General features: G+C 38.7%; 1 protein-coding gene across 3 annotated transcripts in view; it reads left to right on the forward strand.

Annotated features, from left to right (window-relative positions):
• Positions 1–6,647: 6,647 nt before the first annotated feature.
• HACE1 (HECT domain and ankyrin repeat containing E3 ubiquitin protein ligase 1) overlaps positions 6,648–19,611 on the forward strand; it is a 110,519-nt gene continuing 97,555 nt past the window's right edge. For 2 of the 3 annotated variants that reach the window (XM_078054935.1, XM_078054937.1), the window contains exons 1-4: positions 6,648–6,974; positions 12,678–12,732; positions 14,112–14,201; positions 14,959–15,063. In XM_078054935.1, coding sequence (XP_077911061.1) covers positions 6,899–6,974; positions 12,678–12,732; positions 14,112–14,201; positions 14,959–15,063 — 326 coding nt within the window. In that variant the 5' untranslated portion in view covers positions 6,648–6,898. Of the gene's footprint in view, positions 6,975–12,677; positions 12,733–13,595; positions 13,685–14,111; positions 14,202–14,958; positions 15,064–19,611 lie in introns of all 3 variants that reach the window. The other variant, XM_078054936.1, reaches the window with a different exon arrangement.

Consider the following 19,611-nt stretch of genomic DNA (forward strand, 5'->3'; position numbering starts at 1 on the left):
GTCTCTCTCTCTGTCAAATAAATAAATAAAATCTTACAAAAGATATATAGTTTGTTTTGTTCCAGTGTTTTCTGTTCCAAGCAATGGTGCCATCAATCGTGCAATTGCATGAGCCACCTTTCTCTTATTTCCCATATCAATCCATCATGATTTGTTATTGATTTTATCAGCAAAATATTTCTCAATCCAGCTTATTCTCTCTACTGACAGAGTAATCATGCTAGTGCAAAAGACAATTTCATCTCTTTTAGACCAACTAGTACCCCCAACTAGTCTCTCCTTATCTACTCTACCATGAGTCTAATCCATTCTTCATACTTTAGGTGGAGAGATTTTTTTTCCTTCTGAAGACGGATCTGATCATATTCTCCCATGAGCTTATAATTCTTTAATGCCTTTCCACTGCTGTTATGGCAAAGGCCCTACCATGGCCTTCAAAGCCCAGCGTGGACTGCTTCCTCTCATGTGTCATCTCACAGTGTACTCCCTTTTACTCCTTAGCTTTTAGTTATGTAACTGAAAGACAACTTTCTTTAGGTTTCTTAAACATTCCATGCACCAAGATCTTTGCAAATACCTTTCTCTCCATCCAGAATGTTCCTCACCACACTTTCTCCTATGTGTAGATATCTCCTATTCATCTTTTGATTCTTAGCTTAAAAGACTGTTTCTTGGGAAAGCCTTTCTAAATGTTTTCAGTCTATCACAGAATGCTTTTCCTTTCTTTCAGAGCATTTATCTCTAGCTGTAATTGTATATTCATGAGTGTAATTATTTGAAAAATATTATTTAAGATATATGGTATAGTGCTTAGATCGTGGGACATACTCAATACATACCTCTGAATGAATAAATGAATATATTTATTTTTAATTTTTTAAAATTTTTAAAAAATATTTTATTTATTTATTTGAGAGAGAGAGCATGAGTAGGAGGAGGGGCAGAGGCAGAGGGAGAGGGACAAGCAGACTCCCTGCTGAGTGCAGAGCCTGACTCGGGGCTCAATTCCAGGACCCTGGGATCATGACCTGAGTTGAAGGCAGATGCTTAACTGACTGAGTCACCAGGTGCCCCAGATCCTGAACTTTAAAAATTCTGGGGGCCCCTGGGTAGCTCAGATGGTTAAGTGTCTGCCTTCGGCTCAGGTCATGATCTCCAGGCCCTGGATCGAGCCCCACGTCAGTCTCCCAGCTCAGTGGGGAGTCTGCTTATCCCTCTCCCTCTGCCTCTCCCCTTGCTTGTGCTCTGTCTCTGTCTCTCTCTCTCAAAGAATAAATAAAATCTTAAACAAAACAAAACAAAACAGTAGTCGGGGCAGAAACCAGATTGTAAGCCAATCTTAAAAAAAAAATAAAAAAATAAAAAATAAAATAAAAATTCTGTTGCTTGTAGGTAGGGGTGACTCTTTTCCCTCTCTCAAATAGACAGAATCTTTAAAAAAATAAATAAAAATTAAAATTCTGTTGCTTGCATACTGAATGAGAGAGTGTGGTTTAATGAGACCTATAGCTGCTTCCTTTGGCTCAGCTCCAGTTAGTTTTTCTGGTTCCTGTGTCCCCTGCCTTCCTTGACCCACAGCCTTCTTTGTTTTCCTTTGATAGCTGCCTCTGTCCACTCCATTCCTTGGGGTTACCAGCCTACCCTAGCCTGGCTTCTCTCATGGTCTCCTTAGTTGCCCCTGACTGATACTGTTTGGAAGACAAGCACTACTGCCCTTTGTGTTTTTGTAGATGTAACTTAGGTACTTTAAAAGAATGTGTAGTCCTTCTATGTTAGGGGAGTGAATGTTTCACACATGCCCTTGATGAGGCTTGTATTTAATTTTCTGAATCTTGTATCTCCTTATCTATCTTTTTTTTCTAGCTCTATCAGTTACAGAGTGAAGGGTATTAAAAATCTACCGTTCTGGGAGTCTGCTTGGGATTCTCTCTTCCTCTCCCCCCACAAAAATAAAGAAATAAATCTTAAAAAAGTTGGGGGGGGGACGCCTGGGTGGCTCAGTTGAGTGTCTGACTCTTGATTTCAGCTCAGGTCATGATCTTAAGGTCGTGGGATGGAGCCCTGTGTTGGGCTCTGTGCTTGGCAGGGATTCTGCTTGGGTTTCTCTCTCTCCCTTTCCCTCTGCCCCTACCCCCTGTCCAATAAATAAATAATTATTTATTAGAGAGAGAATGAGAGAGAGAGTGAGCAAGAGAGAGAGCACACAAGCAGGGGCAGAGGGAGAAGCAGGCTTCCCACTGAGCAGGGAGCCCGATGCGGGACTCGATCCCAGGACCCTGGGGTCATGACCTGAGCCAAAGGCAGACACTTAACCGACTGAGCCACCCAGGCGCTCCAATAAATAAATCTTAAAAAAAATCTACTATTGGTGGTAGAACTTATTTTTGTAATTCAAGTGTAGATTTTTTTAGTCCATGTTGTCAGGTATAGATTCAGGACTATTATAAACTTCTTGGTGACTCTCTTTGACTCTAATAATGTTTTTTGCTCTAAAGTTTATTTTGCTAATATTAATAGTGTTTGTGATGGTTCACTTTATGTGTCCATTTGGAGGATCTTTTTGGATGAGATTAACATTTAAATCAGTGAACTCTGAGTAAAGCAGATTGCCCTTCATAATGTGAGTGGACTTCATCCAATCTTTTGAAGGCCTGAATAGAATGAAAGGACTGGCAAGAGGGAATTCTTTGGCAGACTCCCTTCAGACTTGATCTGCACCATCTGCTCTATTGGGTCTCCAGCCTCCCTGCCCACACTGCAGATTTTCAACTGGACAGCTTCCATAATCACATGTGCCAATACCTTATAATAAATCTCTTTCTATATATGTACGCACATCCTATTGGTTCTGTTTCTCTCGAGAACCTGGACTAATACATAACAATACCAGTTCTTTAAAACTTATTAGGTATATCTTTCTTCCCATTTCCTCTTGGAAACGGTGGTCTCCTGCAAATGGTGGTCTTTCTTTTATTTTTTTATTTTTATTTTTTAAAGATTTTATTTGAGAGAGAGAGATAGAGAGCATGAGCAGGGGTGAGGGGCAGAGGGAGAGGAAGAAGCAGACTCCCTTCTCAGCAGGGAGCCCAATGCGGGGCTCGATCCCAGGACCCCGGCATCATGACCTGAGCCAAAGCCACCCAGGCACCCCAAATGGTGGTCTTTTAGAAATAGCAAATAAGTATTTTGTTTTATATTTTCATGCAATCTAAGACTTCTGTCTTTTAACCATTAAGGTTTCCTCTGTTTATATTTTCTGTGACTATGGCCGTGGATATTTGGACTGATTCCTACCGTCTTGTTTTTGTGTTTTGTTTTTACAATGATGTTCCTTGTTCTTTGCTTTTTTTTTCCCCCGCTCTCTTCCTGCTTTTTGTCAAATTGATTGTTTTCTTATTTCAAATGGAGAAACTTAAGCTTGGGTATCTCCAATAAAACCAATTTCCAGGGAGGAAAAATTCAGAAATAGAAAAAACAAAGTTAAAACGGGGCCACAGAAAATTCTGGCTTTTTTTTTTTTTTTTTTTAGAGAGGGAGAGGGGTACAGAGGGGCAGAGGAAGAGCGAGAGAATCTTAAGTAGGCTACACACCCAGTGCATAGCCTGATGTAGGACTCGATCCCACAACGCTGACACCATGACCTGAGCCAAAATCTGGTCGGATGCTTGACTGACTGAGCCACCCAGGTGCCCCAAAAATCTGGATTCTTTTTTTTTTTTTTGCCTCAAGAAAAAATCCAGATTCTTATAAGTGAAAAACTCTACGCTTTAATAATAGAATTTTGATTAAAAAATGACCTTTTAAAATTTTTCATTTGATATCCTTGGTATTGACTTCCACAGGACAAGTGAGAAAATCTTCAGTTCTTCAGCTAATTTGATTTTTCTGTTGTTGTTGTTGTTCTCCTTCCCGGTGTGATAAGCTGCGCTGTTCAATATGGTAGTCACGAGGCAGATGTGGCTATTTAGTTTAAATGAATTAATTAAATTAATTACATTTAAATACATATTTATTTTAAAATATTTTATTTGAGAGTGAGCGAGCGTGTGCAAGAGCGGGGGAAGGGGCAGCGGGGGAGGGAGAAGCAGACTCTCTGCTGAGCAGGGAGCCCGATGTGGGGCTCAACCCCAGGGCTCCGGGATCATGACCTGAGCCTAAGGCAAACGCTTTACCGACTGAGCCACCCAGGTGCCCCTTAAATATGTATTTAAAATTCACTTGCACTGGTCATATTTCATGCACGCCGTACCTCCACTTGGTTAGTGGCTACTATTTTAGACTGCCGGGAATGGCCAGCAAGCCCTGTATCAACAGATGAAAGGAAAGAGAGGAGAAGGCAAGGGGGTCAACGCTCGGGACGAAGACCCTTTGCTCGTCTTTGCTCCCGCTTTTATTGGTCCTTCAGAATAATCACAAATCCTTATCACTGTTTCTCAGGCACGTGATGTGTGACGAGGGGTCTTACTGGAACTAGGAGGATCTGTTTACAGGAAAGATACGATATGGTAATCTGTGTGTTCTCCGAGTTCTGCTAAACATGGCCTAGGGGACAATGCATAAGTCTCTTAGATCACAGGGCGGCTGTTTGCGCTAAGAAAGCTTCGGGGAAGGCAACTCCCCGCGGCATTCCTAAGGCAGAGTGCTCATGTAGGCCTCTCTCTGAAACCTTCCATCGCCCCCAGCAGCCTCCATGTTACACTTTAGCAAGCCAGGTATTATGGCTGATTTCATGCTCTCCATTAACCCCAACATTAGACAGCGCAGATTATAGAACATTTCAATCTTTGTTTTTTAAATTTATTATTTTGGGGGGGAGGGGCAAAGGGTAGGGGGAAAGAGAGAATCTTAAGCAGGATTCACACCCAGAGCAGAGCCTGACACAGGGTTTGATCTCACAACCTTGAGATCATGACCTGAGCCCAAATCAAGAGTCAGACGCTTAACCAACTGAGCCTCCCAGGCGCCCCGAACATTTCTATCTTTGTAGAAAATTCTACTGGACAGGAGGTGATAATCCTGTAATAGTACTGTAGCTTCATACACCTTGGAGCTATTTAAGAGACTGCATCATGTTGCAGAATTTAGACCTGACAATCTATAGCAGCATTCTTCCAGCATCTTCTGCTCCTATGTAGAACAGTGACCAGCATGGGGAACAATGCCCCCTATGGAGACTATTGGGCAATCCTGCCCCTGTACCCAGACTTTCAGGCTTGATGCCCACCGGACATTGGAAATAATTTATATGGAGTAACAGTTTAGGGAGTGGTAGTGATAACAGGGGCTGAGGTTTTAACTTCTGTACGGTAGTGGTCTTGATCTGAATGGTAATGGGGAGGCCAAGAAAGGCTGAAGCATTTCCATTTGAAAGGGTTAGGCATGACCCAGACTGGGCTGTAGCATTTGGGATTCCTTTGAAGCTTTGGCCTCCCAATCTTGTTAGACTGGTTTAGGTCTCATCTGAACTAACTAGTTAGAAGGTCTGCCCTGAGCCTGTTGCAGTGATGACAAAATTGACCAATAGCTGCAGTCTGAAACTGATTTAGGTTGGCATTGGCAGGGAACACCATGCCAGCTACCATCTGCCCCTGCATATCCTGGATGGGCAGGTGAGACTCTCTTGGTCAGCCAACATATATCATCAACACACATGTGCCCATTCATTGCAGGAACAATGCCTTTTTTTTGTTGTTGTTGTTGGGAATAGCTTTGCTTCTTTGAAGGAGAAGTTGAGAAAGTCCAAGCTCTTTGCTTCTTTATTACTTCAGCATCCAAGAAAATTCCTCCCATAACTTTTCACTGTCAGCGTGTAGCCAGATTTGTATTTACCTGGATTGGATTCTTTCATGTTTCAGCTGCTCAAATTTCTGTTTTTACCTTGGCTTATGCTCAACTTCTGTGCAGAGCTGACAAACACGATTTTTCCCCACTCATTTCCTCATAATTCATTTCTTCCACACTTTGTTGGTATTGTCAAATTTTTTTGCAACTCACAAAAGTCTGGATTCCCCACTGGGATCTGTTATCACCTTGACGCTTCGGCACTGTACCAAAGAAACCAAAATTTTCTTTCAGGGTGTCATCATCTAGATCTTCCTTAAAGTTTCTTCTTTTTGTCAGGTGGTAAGTATGGGAGTACAAGACACAAGATAGAGTGGTGTTTTGCCCTCATGAAGTCGCCCAAAAGGGGAGACAAATAATTAAGCTACTTGCAGTGAGAGAAAATGTGTATTCCACTTTGCATTTGTTTGAGTTTATTCTTTTTTAAGTTTGACATATAAAAATATACTCTTTCAGCAGTTCATGCATCTGGAAAACAAATGTACCCAAACTAGAATGAAGAGGAGGATGGATTTATTTTAAAGAACAACTGTGCAAAACCCCAATCTGCTATATAAGAGAGTGACAAAATTAAAAGAAGCTGCTCCTCTCCTGTACAACTTTTGCGGGCCGGAGAGGGCGTGGGGCCACACAGCAAGTCTCTCCACGAACTTGGGGGTACGCCCAGTCTCGGCCTCGCTTCCCGCACTCACTTCTCTACCACGGCGTCTGCGTCGTCTGGGCGCGGAGCCACCGGCGCACCCAGCGTGGCTCCGCCTCAGGCGCGCGAGTCCGCCGGCTCTGAACTACTGTTCCCAGAAGGCCGTGCGAAACCGGGAGGGAAGCGGCGGCGGTGGCAGGAAGGGCGCGAGCGGCAGCGGCGGGTGTCCCGTCAGTGGTCGGTCCGGCAGTCCCTGACCCCCGGCGGAGGACGCGGCCTGGAGCGGCCCGTGCAGCTCCGGGCGTTATCCGGGGCGAGCCGGTGCCTCCGCCCGTCGAACGGGCCCGGGGCGGGATGTAGGGTGCTAGGCGCGGAGGCCGCCGGCGCGGCGGGGTGGGCGCGGAGGGCGCGCCGAGGATGGAGAGAGCGATGGAGCAGCTCAACCGCCTGACGCGCTCGCTGCGCCGCGCGCGCACAGTCGAGCTGCCCGACGGTGAGCTGGGCGAGGGGTTAGGGGTGTCTGGGGCAGCCGTGGCGTGGCGGGGGCGGGGCTCGGGCTGCGGCGAGGTCGGGTGGATAAACTAACCCAAAGCCGAGAAAACGCCCACATTTACTTTCTTTAGCTAGGAGGGGCCAGGCTGGAACCCCGGCTACCCCTCTACCGCTGCTCCCACCAAGGCAGGTGGGAGTTTGCTGGAGGGTCTGGGCTCTGCGGGCCCCGGTGCTGGAAGAAGCAGGACAGAAGTATCTCCCGACTGTGGATCTGGGGTTTTGGCAAAGGGGCAAAAATATCAGTCGGATGGCGGAGACCCGGATTCAGAAAACATTACAGTTGTGGGTCATTGTACAGTCGTTGCTAGCCGGGGCTAGAGAGATGCACCAAAATAGTATTTCTATTTTAAGCTGCAGAGCGGGAATTAAGTAGCCTTTCTTTTCTTTTCGGAAATGGAGAGTACTGTATTTTGATATTTTGACAATAAACAGACAAAAGGGTGTTAAATATCAAGTATGTACTCTTAAAGTACTGTGCGTGTGTGTATATATACACTTTGAAATTATGCCTGCCTGTCTTCATTTATTCATCAGACATAAGTGTGGGTTGGGGACCTTCCACAAAGAGGAATAAGGCATGATCCTTGTAGTTCAGGAATTTTAGTTCATTGTGCCAGGGTTTCTTTAGAACAGGCAAAGAAAGCACTAGCAATAAAGAAGGTGAGAAATAAAGCCGTTTTGTTTGCAGCCTCACGAATTCCTACGTTTTAGTGGCAGTGGGATATGGCCTTGCTGCCTCTAGGAGGCTTTCCGTTCCGTTTGCCCCAGTGAGAGAAGGGGTAGGAGGTTAAGGCTGGGGATTTTTTTTTTTTTTTTAATGCATTGTATTAGTGTATCTTTAATTTTTCAAAACTTTCTTTGAATTGCTGCTGGAGAGGTGATTTGTAGGTTATAGGAGACGTTAGGAGAGAGCCATCTAGTAAATATGGGAATGGGAACTTTGTGGATAATTTTCATGAAAAAATTTCCCCCTAGTCTCTACTTAGGATTAAGAATAGGGATGATTTATGTGACTTTCTGAAAAATAATTTTCTACTTGGTACTTTGCTAGTATGAAGTAGTTGACTGAAAATAATTATGATTTTAGTAACTATAGACTTCCAGCTTGAACTTCTACTTTCTGTGTTTTCTTTCCAACTTTTACCTTTGAGTCCATTTCTCAAGTGCTGTCCTCATTCATTTTCCACAAATTATTGGGATAGGTTAGTGAAGAACACAGCATGCAGTTTCATTGACTTGGCAATTGTGTTGCTTAGTTTATATCCCACTATTTTTTACAAAAATATGATTTAGAAGACCTTGATAATGTTTCCTGGTCTTACAATTAAGTAATATATTTTCATTGTAGAAAATTTCAAGAAGAAAAATTCGAAAATTGGTTATTCTACCATTCAGTAATAAACAATGTTAGTATTTTATTTCCTTCTATTATTTTTTTCTTTCTCTACCAAATTAAGATCATACGGTATATGGTCTATTATTTTGCTTTTAGAAAACACCACTTTTTAAAATACCTTTAAATATGCCTAATGACCTTGCAGCTTTTCATAGGATACATGTAACAAATACTGAATTTAATTTTTGTTTTGATAATAGATTTTATGAGGAGCAGCTTTGTAGTTTTTAAGTCTTAGTCTTTCTCTAAGTCTTTCCTTAGAATTAATAAGTGGAAGAAGAATTATAGATCTAATTATGTCAACATTTTTAAAGCTCTGAGTATCAACCTCTCAACTTACTTTTTTAGAAAGTTCCACCAACAGTCTTGAGAGTCCCTGGAAACTAGAATAGTAAGTAAAAATGAAACATTTTCCCATGTTGCTAGGCAAAAGTGGCATCTTGGCTTTCATTTGTTTTTTTTTTTAATTATAATGAATTTGCTCATCTTGTTTCTTTAATTTGGCTTGGTCCCTAAGTTCTGATAGATCTTTCTTTTTGAATTCTCTGAGATTCCCTCTTTCAAGTGCGTATGTGTATGTGTTATAAAAATCTAGTTATAAAAATCCACGTTGTTGGGCTTGCATTTTAAAGACTGCACAAAAGTTCTGAGATCTCTCTACATTTAGAAAATATTCAGATACTTATTTTGCCATGTTAGAATTCAGTGATTAATAAGCATCTGATTGGAACACATTACTAAGGTTAGAAAGTTTTTAATCAGCTTTTACTCTAAAATTAACTTTGTTGCATAGGATTAAACTGCAGATTTGATTGACTGAATTGGATTCTGGTAGAGCACATTTATATTTCTTTGGGATGATGAAAACCTGAGTATTACCACTAAGTATTATCAGTAAATAATGGAGTGCAGGTTGTTGAGTCATCCTAGGCAGGGCTAACATAGGAATATTCTTGTGAGAGAGGAAGTGAAGAGAAATAAATTACTCTAGGGATATGGATTCTCAGTGGACTTTAAAAATTGGTTTATATTGTTTGATTATGTGGAAAAAATAGTCTTAAATTACTGAATTTACAGTGAATGTAGCTTGTTTCGTAAGATAATGGAACTTGAGCCCATATTAGCATATATTTGAATGATGATTAGGGTGATCATCAGTTTTTAGAAAATTGTTCCCATTTGATGGTTTAAAGAGAAATAGTATATGTTATAATGAATCTGAGCTCCCTCTTCTTCAAGGTTTTCCTCTTAGTTGTAGAGTTCTGGAACTTTATCAACTAATCAAATGGCCAACATATCTGAAAAAGTGAGAGATTAAACTTTTTTTTATCACTCTGGAAAATTTTAATTATATACCTAGTTCTTAAGGTGTCTTCCTGAGCGTGGAGAAGGAAGCAAGTGAGAAAAAATTTTATTCTCTTCTTTCATAGTATATCTTTTCCTGGATAGTCTCCTTCTAGCATCATAGTTGTGGTTATATTTATTTCCTCATACCATTTGGTGTATGAGTTATATTTTTATAGGGTTATATGTGAATTAAAAAGTGAGATCTATATCTAAATTTTGTCTAAATAAACACCCTATTAAAACCCATGCGAACCTTATGAAGCTTATGCTCACTTAAAATTATGTACGAACTTGATTTATAAGTTTAAATTAAAAATAAGGGTCCTTCCTGTTTATGACTTTGCTTATTATGGAGAGACTTAATGAAATTGTCATGGTTTGGAAGTTCAGATGTTTACTGGGGCGTGTATCATATGAGAGAGAAAAAATGTTGCCATGCCCAGGGAGGCGTAAGTGCAGTATTTTTCAACTGCTAGTGGTGACTCACCGGTAGTTAATGAGAACAATTTATTGCAGTCAGCATTTTAAAAAAGGAAATAGAAGAGAATAAAACAAATTAGAAAAAAACTGCGCCTGGGTGGCTCAGTCGTTAAGCATCTGCCTTCGGCTCAGGTCATGATCCCAGGGTCCTGGGATCGAGCCCCGCATTGGGCTCCCTGCTCAGCGGGAAGCCTGCTTCTCCCTCTCCCACTCCCCCTGCTTGTGTTCCCTCTCTCGCTGTGTCTGTCTCTGTCAAATAAATAAATAAAATCTTTAAAAAACAAAAACAAAAACAAAAAACAAATTAGAGTGTTTTGCACATAAAAGACTATTGTAGACCTTTTGGTTACTATATGTAGTATACTGGGTGTACTGTAAGATTTTTATTGTGTGGGCTCTGGAATCAGCCAGGTTTGAATTCAAGCTTAACGATTTAGTGCCACCATCACACAGCTTGTTACTTAATTTAGTGCTCAGTTTTTTTGTTTGTAAAATGGGGATAATAATAGTACCTACTTCATAAAGTGGTTGTGAGGATAAAAGAGATGATGCATGTAAAGCGTTTAGAACAGTGCCTGTAAGATAATGGTTTAAAACATGTGGGCTGTTAGGACTAGGATTTTTTTTTTTTTTTGTAATAAAAGAGTTGTTGCCTCTGCACGCTGAAACTTCAGAATAGTTCTACTAGGACTAAATTGCTTTTCATGGATATACTTACAAATAGTGAAGTAATGAACAAAGATGTGAAGAAATGTTGATAACTTTTTTCCTTCTTTTTGGTATATATTTCTTCAGTATATATTTCTAAATCTATAAACTGCTTTATTCAAACATAACCACAATACTATCGGTAGAGCCAACACAAATGACAATGATTTTTATTATCATCAAGTCCCTATTGAGTTTTCTTCTCCCAGAAACATCCTCTTACAGTTGATTTGTTTGGATCAGTACCCAGAGTCCACATATTATTACTTGGTTGATCATCTCTTAAGACTCTTTTAATGATAACAATTCCCCTTTTTTCTTCTTTTGATAAAACTTTTTATTTTTAAGTAATTTAAGACTTACAGAAACGTTGCATAAATAATACAGAGTTCCCATGCATCCTTCTCCCAACTTCCCATAATGTTCACATTTTGTTACAACCATAGTACACTTATCAAAACTAAGGAATTAACATTATCATAATACTATTAACTGCATTACAGACTTTATTAAAATTTCATGAGTTTTCTCACTAATGTCCTTTTTCTAATTTAGCATCCAATCAAGATACTACGTTGCATTTAGTCATCCGTGTTTCCTTAGCCTCCCCAAACTGTAATAGTTCTTTAAACTTTTCTTGTATTTAATGGCCTTGAGACTTTTTAAGAGGACTGCTTGGGTATTTTTGTGGAATTCCCCTTAATTTGGGTTTGTCTGATCTTTTTTCTATTCTTGGTGGATCGTATCAGAGGCTACATGATATTACATGATATCAGTATGTATTATATCTGGTGACATTATCCTTTATCAGTTGATCAAGGTGGTATCTGCTGGGTTCTCCACTGTAAATTTACTGTTTCCCTTTGTAATTAGTATTTTGGGGAGATACCTTGATACTATGCAAAAACCCTTTTTCCTCCTAAAACTTTAATTTTAGCATTGGCATTAATGTTTTAAGAGTTGTTAGAGTTACTTCTCTGTAAATAATTTAAAAAAACCCATAAACCTCTAAAATGCATTGAATTGAGATGACCATTAGTAATATATAAAAATAAATCCAAACAAAGCTGGAATTTATATAAGTATAGTCCAATATCATAGATATTGTTGACTTTTAACCTTTTCTTTTGGATCATGTTTCTGTGAACTTCATAAAAGATATAAAGGAAAATGTGCGTAAGTGTAAAGTAATGTGGAAAAGTAAGATTTTAATGCTGTTTTGTAAAAGCTTCTAAAATAATTCCTTTTGTTATAATATTGTCAAGAAGCAAGTATTATGTATATTTAATGTTTAAAAATTATTTTAGCATATATATATCTATAATCACTATATATGCTTAAAATTCCCCCAAACTACATGTAAGTTTGATAAAACATGAACTCGGTAAACACTTTTTTGGAAGTAAAAGAAGTTTCTGTTGTTAAAGCTACAGAAAATACTAGGTCTCATTTTCCCCATCAAATCCAGAAGCTAAGCACTTTGGTGATGATGTAAAGGGGTCTAGCATTAGGATAAGAAATTCTGCATTGTTGCAGATTTTGAAATGCCTCTGGTATTCCACACTATCTTTAATCTTTCTCCTCTTCTCACTTTTTATATGGAATTAGGAAAACTCTGAGGTAGTTTTAAGTTTCACCCTTTGGAAAAACATAGGACATAAATTCTTTTTCTGTTTTTTGTTTAGTTTTTGTTTTGTTTTGTTTTTTACTCAGATAATGAAACTGCTGTTTATACATTAATGCCAATGGTTATGGCTGATCAACACAGGTGAGTGCCTATTTCAAATTTATGCTTTTTGTATAAATATAAAAAAGAAGGGCGTCTGGGTGGCTCAGTTGGTTAAGCATTCGACTCTTGATCTCAGCTCAGGTCTTGATCTCAGCATCATGAGTTCAAGCCCATGTTGGACTCCACACTGCATGTGGAGCCTACTTTAAAGAAAAAAGAAACAAACAAAACCTCCCAAAAACTAAAAAAAGAAAATACAAGAGAAGTATAAATTTACCTATGTTGTAAACATATACATGCACAAACACAGTTTGGACATAGATGTTGTCCTGGGACATGTTGTTTAACCTCTTTTATAGTTTATTGTCTGTGAAATAAAAACCAAGATTTTCTAAGATCCATCTCAACTATAAAATTCTATGGTAAGAGATGTTCTGAATGAATTATCAGATATTAAGTCAGTTATTTGGTTGGTCACTGACAATTAGAACAACATTGTGATGGTTTCAGTTAGAGGTCACTACTGATCTTTATTGCAAAAGGTTAGGGCTGATGGAAACTTACTTCCTAACGTTCTGCTTTGATGTTCTTTTCATTGATGTAGTGTGGACACTCTTTACAGGGCGCATATGAGATACAGTTATCTGGCTGGGTGGTGAGATGTTTATACTTGTAGCAGGCAGCTCTGCTGTGGTTAGCCATTGGGTAGTTGGTATAATAAGGTGACAAGGAAACCATTTTGAAACAAGTTTAAAATATAAATAATTTTTTGCTTTAAACTTCCTGTGTGATACAACTAAAACATGTTTAAATCTGATTTTTCTTAATTGGCCAAAATTAATATAGGGAGGCTATACTTTTTGCAAGGGGAGCAGCTAGCCCAACTCTCTTTGTTTCTCAAGAATCTAGGGAGAACTGAAGCCAACTTAGGTATCTTCGGAGCAGATGATATAGATCAGCAGATGAGGAAACCTTCAACACCAGTTTATAGGTCAGTGCAGTTTTTGTTTTTTTTTTAAGATTTTATTTATTTGAGAGAGAGAGAGAGAGTGAGAGAGAGACAAAGAGAAAGAGCACAAACTGGGGGAGAGGCAGAGGGAGAGGGAGAACCAGACCCCCCACTGAGCAGGGATCCTGATGTGGGGCTCCATCCCAGAACCCTGGGATCATGACCTGAGCCGAAAATCAGACACTTAACTGACTGAGCCACCTAGGCACCCCAGTGCAGTTGTTTTTTGGATGAAACTGTTGGCTACTATGCTGTGCTTAGAGAATAGTGCTTTGTTTTTTGACTGACTTGGGACAGAACTTTTTGGATAATTGGTTAGAGTAACTAAAGGGCAATTAACTTGAGTTACTATGTTTTTTAAAACTTTTTTTTTTCACATATTGATTCTTTTAATTTTCTTTTGGCTTAGGTCTGTTTCTGAGCTACTATCAAATTCAAAGTTTGATGTCAATTATGCATTTGGACGTGTGAAAAGAAGCTTGCTTCACATTGCAGCAAAGTAAGAAGGAGGATATTTTGGATTAAAGTCTGGTCTAGCACAGTGATCAGTAAGCTTTGGATCAGTGTTGTCCCACAATAGTTATGGGAAGAGATGAGAATAGACTGCTGAATAGTTCTTTATTCTGTTTAGAGCATAGTGTGCTGTGTTTGCATTCTTTTTCTAGATACGTCAACCTTGAGGTCAGACTCAAGTCTCACATCTACTATCTTAGCTTGTTCTAGGTCAGATCAGTAGTTTATCTTTCCTGGATGTACTGGAGAGAGTACATTCACTGAAAATTTTCTCTCATCCTACCAGTATGAAATTTTATATGTTAACTGCACATGAAACCATTGGCTTTATATTTTTTACTTAGGTATGAGAATGATTTTAATCCATAATCTTCCAGTATGTAATCAATCAATTAATTGAAATCTAACTTCCTTTCAGGACTTAGGTAGATATGTTAAAATTAATTTTTCATAATATGTTTGGCTTCTGGGAGGCCAAAGAATTGAGAGTACTATGTGGTTTCTTTTATGTGTTAATACTTTATTTTGCTTTATTTGAACATCTCAAATACTTCATAGCTTTCATAGTAGAATGTACCTTCTTGAAAGTAGAGGATATTTACTATTTATGACAGAAGTTAAATCAAATTGTAGGTTAATAATGGACCTTAAAAATATGTTTAATGGAGCTTTTTGTTTTTTTAATTGAGGTGTATGTCAACTGACTGTTGAATGTATCTGAACTGTTTTTAATATTGTTTTAGTTGTGGTTCGGTGGAATGCTTGGTCCTGCTATTAAAGAAAGGAGCAAATCCTAACTATCAAGATATTTCAGGCTGTACGCCCCTTCATTTGGCAGCTAGAAATGGGTAAATATTTTGTCCCTTGAGTAGCTTAAGTTTTATTATCAGTTATGACTGACAGTATTCAAGGCTCTCTTGATTTGGTGATTTTTTTTGACCAATATTTGCCTTGGGAAGAGGGTCGTGGGTCATTGTATTCAATATTTAAATAACTGTCATATTTAATAATTTATTAAATTGTTTACTAATATTTTTTCTTGAAAATATACTTAAGTTCATTTTTACTTGTATTATAATGATATTTTATTTTCTAAAAAGCATCATTGTCACCCTCTTTGTTTGGGTGTCCTTTTTCCTGCTCATTCTTTTTCACATCTATTTCCATACCTTATTTTCCAAATCACTTGTTCAGTTAATTTTATTAATGGAATTAAAGACGGAGTAAATATATTATACCCAGCTTATTTATATCTTTTTGAGAATGGGCTATACTGTAGTAAGCTTTCTAAATTAGGATAACTTACTCCTTTCAGTACCAAAACTTATCTTTCGTTTTAATTATGACAAAAAGTTTTCTAAATAAATAGTGTATTTACTACCCTTCCTTTTGAAATTTTTTATTAAATAATTTTTCCCCCTATAAAAGTAGTGTTTCTAAAATGTAAATATATTTTTGCTTTTTCCTGATAACTCTGGTCTTCATTATGAACATCTTTATGTTATTCTATGCTGGTTTATTTTACTTTTATATAATATATATATATATATATATATTCACTTTTATATAATATATATAATATAAAAAAGTTATATTTACTTTTTTAAAGATTTATTTATTTGAGAGAGAGAAAGAGAGATGCTTGAGAGAGAGAGTAGGGGCAGAGGGAGAGAATATCAGACAGACTCCCTGCTGAGCATGGGGCTCCATCTCAGGACCCTGAGTTCATGACCTGAGCCGAAACCAAGAATCAGACACCAACTGAGCCTCCCAGGTGCTCCATTGTGTGGTATTTTAAACCCTACTATACTTTTTATGTCTTTCTTTCTCACTTTTTTGTTGAGAATTTCAGATGTCACATCTCTGTGTCTGCCTCTACTTACTACTATTTTTTACTATTTTTTTTTTTTTTTAAGATTTTATTCAGTTACCTGACAGAGAGAGAGAGAGCACACAAGCAGAGGGAGAGGGAGAAGCAGGCCTCCCACCAAGCAGGGAGCCCAGCACGGGGCTTGATCCCAGGACTCCGGGATCATGACCTGAGCCAAAGGCAGATGCTTAACCAACTGAACCACCTAGGCGCCCCTATTTTTTTATGTCTTAAAATTCTGTTGGACTGAGGGGTGCCTGGGTACCTAGGCTCAATCGGTTAAGCGTCCGACTCTTGATTTCGGCTTAGATCATGATCTCAGAGGCCTGGGATCGAGCCCCACATTGGGCTCCACACTCAGCAGAGAGTTTGCTTGAGATTCTCTCTCTCTCTCTCTCTGTCCCTCCCCGTCCCCATCTCCCCCTCCCCTCTCTCTTGTGCGGGAGTGTGTATGTGTGTGTGCTCTCTCTCTAAAATAAGTAAATCTTTAAAAAAAATTCTGTTGGACTGAGAAGCCATACCAAATGGCTGGAATTATGTTTAAAATGAAAAAAGTAGTTTTTGACTCAGGGCTTGAAGAACTTATATTTATAAACATGTTTCAAATATATAAAAGTATATTCCTGGGGCACCTGGGTGGCTCAGTCAGTTAAGCTTCAAACTCTCTGATTTTGGCTCAGGTCATGGTCTCAGGGTCATGAGACCTCTTTTGGGCTCTGTGCTGGACATGGAACCTGCTTAAGATTCGCTCTCTCCCTCTCCCTTTGCTCCTACCCCTATCTCTCCTTCCCCTTGTCTCTCAAAAAAAGGTATATTCCTATGTTTCTTTTTTTTGTTTACTTTTTTTTTTTTTTAAAGATTTTATTTATTTGAGAGAGAGAGCATGAGTGGCGGGGAGAGAGGGGCAGAGGGAGAGGGAGAAGCAGACTCCCTACTGCACAGGGAGCCTGCTGCAGGGCTCAGTCCCAAGACCCCAGGATCATGACTTGAGTCGATGACAGAAGCTTAACTGATGGAGCCACCCGTCTGCCCCTCTTTTTTTGATTACTCTTGAAAATATTTTTGTTTCTTGTTTTGACCTGAGATTCTAGGTAGTTGAGGGAGATGCCTGACTGAGATATGGGGCTAAAATTGTGTACTGCATCATTCTGAGACCAAATTTTTGCATACAAGGATTAAAGTGGAACCAAAAATATAAGAACCATAGTGATATCTAGGTTGGACAGGGAAAAGGCATACTCCTTTGACCCTGTTTGGTCTGATCCAGTTCTTGATTTAGCATGTGAACCAGTTGTCCACTGTTCTGATAGGTAACAAGGTAACAATGTGCTAATTAAACAACTATTTTTATAATAATTAGCCACACTGGTGATGTTTGTAGGATGTCACACCCAAGGTCATAGATCTTGTTGAATTCATTCCTTGCTGAATTGATCTCAGATCTAGATACATTATCCCAAGGGTTGGTAAGCTAGTGACAAATCTCTTTCAAAAAGTTACACGTAGAAAAATATCTCAGTACTCTAGATCCACGACTGTAAGTGAAAGGAGAGATTGGTGCACAGTGGGGATGAAATGTCTATTGCCATTGTAGTCAGAGACTTAAGTCATTTAGGAGATCATTACTTTTTTTTTTCTAGTTTTGTTGAGCTATAACCAACAAAATTGTAAGATTTTTAAAGCGTACATCATTATGATTTGATAGACATCTACATTGTGAAAGGATTCCTTTCATTTAGTTAGTAAACACATCCATCACTATCACCTTACATATTTATCTTTTTTTGGGTGGGGGTGTGAGAACATTTAAGTTGGAGACTGTTACATATAAAGGTGAAGAAATATGATAGAAATTGCTTGATTCACATGGCAAGTCAGTGAGGAGAGAAGGAACAAGAAGAGTTTGTAACCTTAACATCTAATTTGGATACCTTTCTGTTTCTATAAAGATTATGATAGGGGCACCTGGGTGGCTCAGTTGGTTGGGCGACTGCCTTCGGCTCAGGTCATGATCCTGGAGTCCTGGGATTGAGTCCCGCATCGGGCTCCCTGCTCAGCGGGGAGTCTGCTGCTCCCTCTGACCCCCCTCCCTCTCATGCTCTCTGTCTCTCATTCTCTCTCTCGCAAAAAAAAAAAAAAAAAAAAAAATTATGATATTCAATACTTGACTATTTTAGTTTTTGTTACTGGGTGCCTTGTATGACTTAGAGTGGCTCCATAAATGTTTACTGAGTGGGTTGAGTACATGTTACTCCTTGTAGCTTCTGATGTTTTCAGAAATAGCTTTTTATTATAATTTCTTTATGAGTTCAAATTTGTCTAGGCTGAAGCGGAAGTCACAGGGGACTTATGCCCCTTTTGCTTGTCCATCCGTGTTTGGGAGTTTGTTTTTTGTTTTGCTCCCTCAGTTACCGTTAGATGAGTAGTAGAATTCTCCTGGCCTGCTTTATCATTCCTCTTATTAACCGGTAGTACTGGGTGCGCTGGTACTGAATTGCCCTCCTTCCCAGTAGAAGACCCATTGAGCTACCACAGAGCACTAAGATGATTTGCCCCTGTGTCATTTGGGTTACCATAAGCTTCCCGTAATTGTTGCAATATCTGGGCAGGAAAATAGTTGCTTCCTGTACAGGAGGATCCAGTGTTGCTCATGATTATATGAGATTGTTAAAAAAAATAAAAGACTTCAGAATTGTTGTGTATTCTAGGTTGCATGTTGGTCAGATTTGAAACACGATTTTTTTCTTTATATTTTGGGCTAGGTTGTGACCTCATAAAGGACAGAGCCCATGTGTTAATTAATATTTTAGCTCTAATTCTTGGCAAAATAAGTGCTCATTTAGTGGATTGTTTTGACATCCTGAGATTCTATAAAATATCAATAATGATTGTTAAATGAGAAAAAAAGGATACATTTCTCATACTGCTCTCTGTCTTTTACAGTTCATTTTTGGTTTGGGAAGCATTATGGATTTTTGCTTTTCTTCAGCAGCTCCCTCTAAACACCTCCTTGGGACTATTTCCCTGGCCCATTTCCACCTAAGTGTTTGTTTTGGCAATAGGCAAGTGGTCTAAGAGGCTCTTGAAGATGTTTTAGAAATGGGGTATAGGCACACATACACATATTTTGAACAATGTATTCATTTTAATAGGGCTGTCTGGTCTGTTGTCTCAGGATTGTTGAAGATTTATTTCCTACGGTTTTCAGAACAGTTTATTAGATAAGCTTTATAAATGTTGAACTTACAAGTTTCTCAGAACTTTTTCTTTGTTTTCTTTGACTATAATGCTGATTTTAAATGACATTTAATTTCATTTCAGATACAAAAACCAAAGCCAGAAAAGTAATTTATTCCCTTTTATAAAAAGATCTTTTCAGTTAATAAAAATTTTAGCTATTAAAGGATTGAATAATTACTAATCAGTCAATAAAGTTTTATTGAGTTCATTGAGAGCACCTAGCTATGCTTAATACTGAGTTTATTAAAGAAATATACAATTCATGGCATGAGAAATTTTTTTTTTT

The sequence above is a fragment of the Halichoerus grypus genome, chromosome 9 (genome assembly GCF_964656455.1).
Source record: "Halichoerus grypus chromosome 9, mHalGry1.hap1.1, whole genome shotgun sequence".
Classification (NCBI taxonomy): Eukaryota; Metazoa; Chordata; class Mammalia; order Carnivora; family Phocidae; genus Halichoerus; species Halichoerus grypus.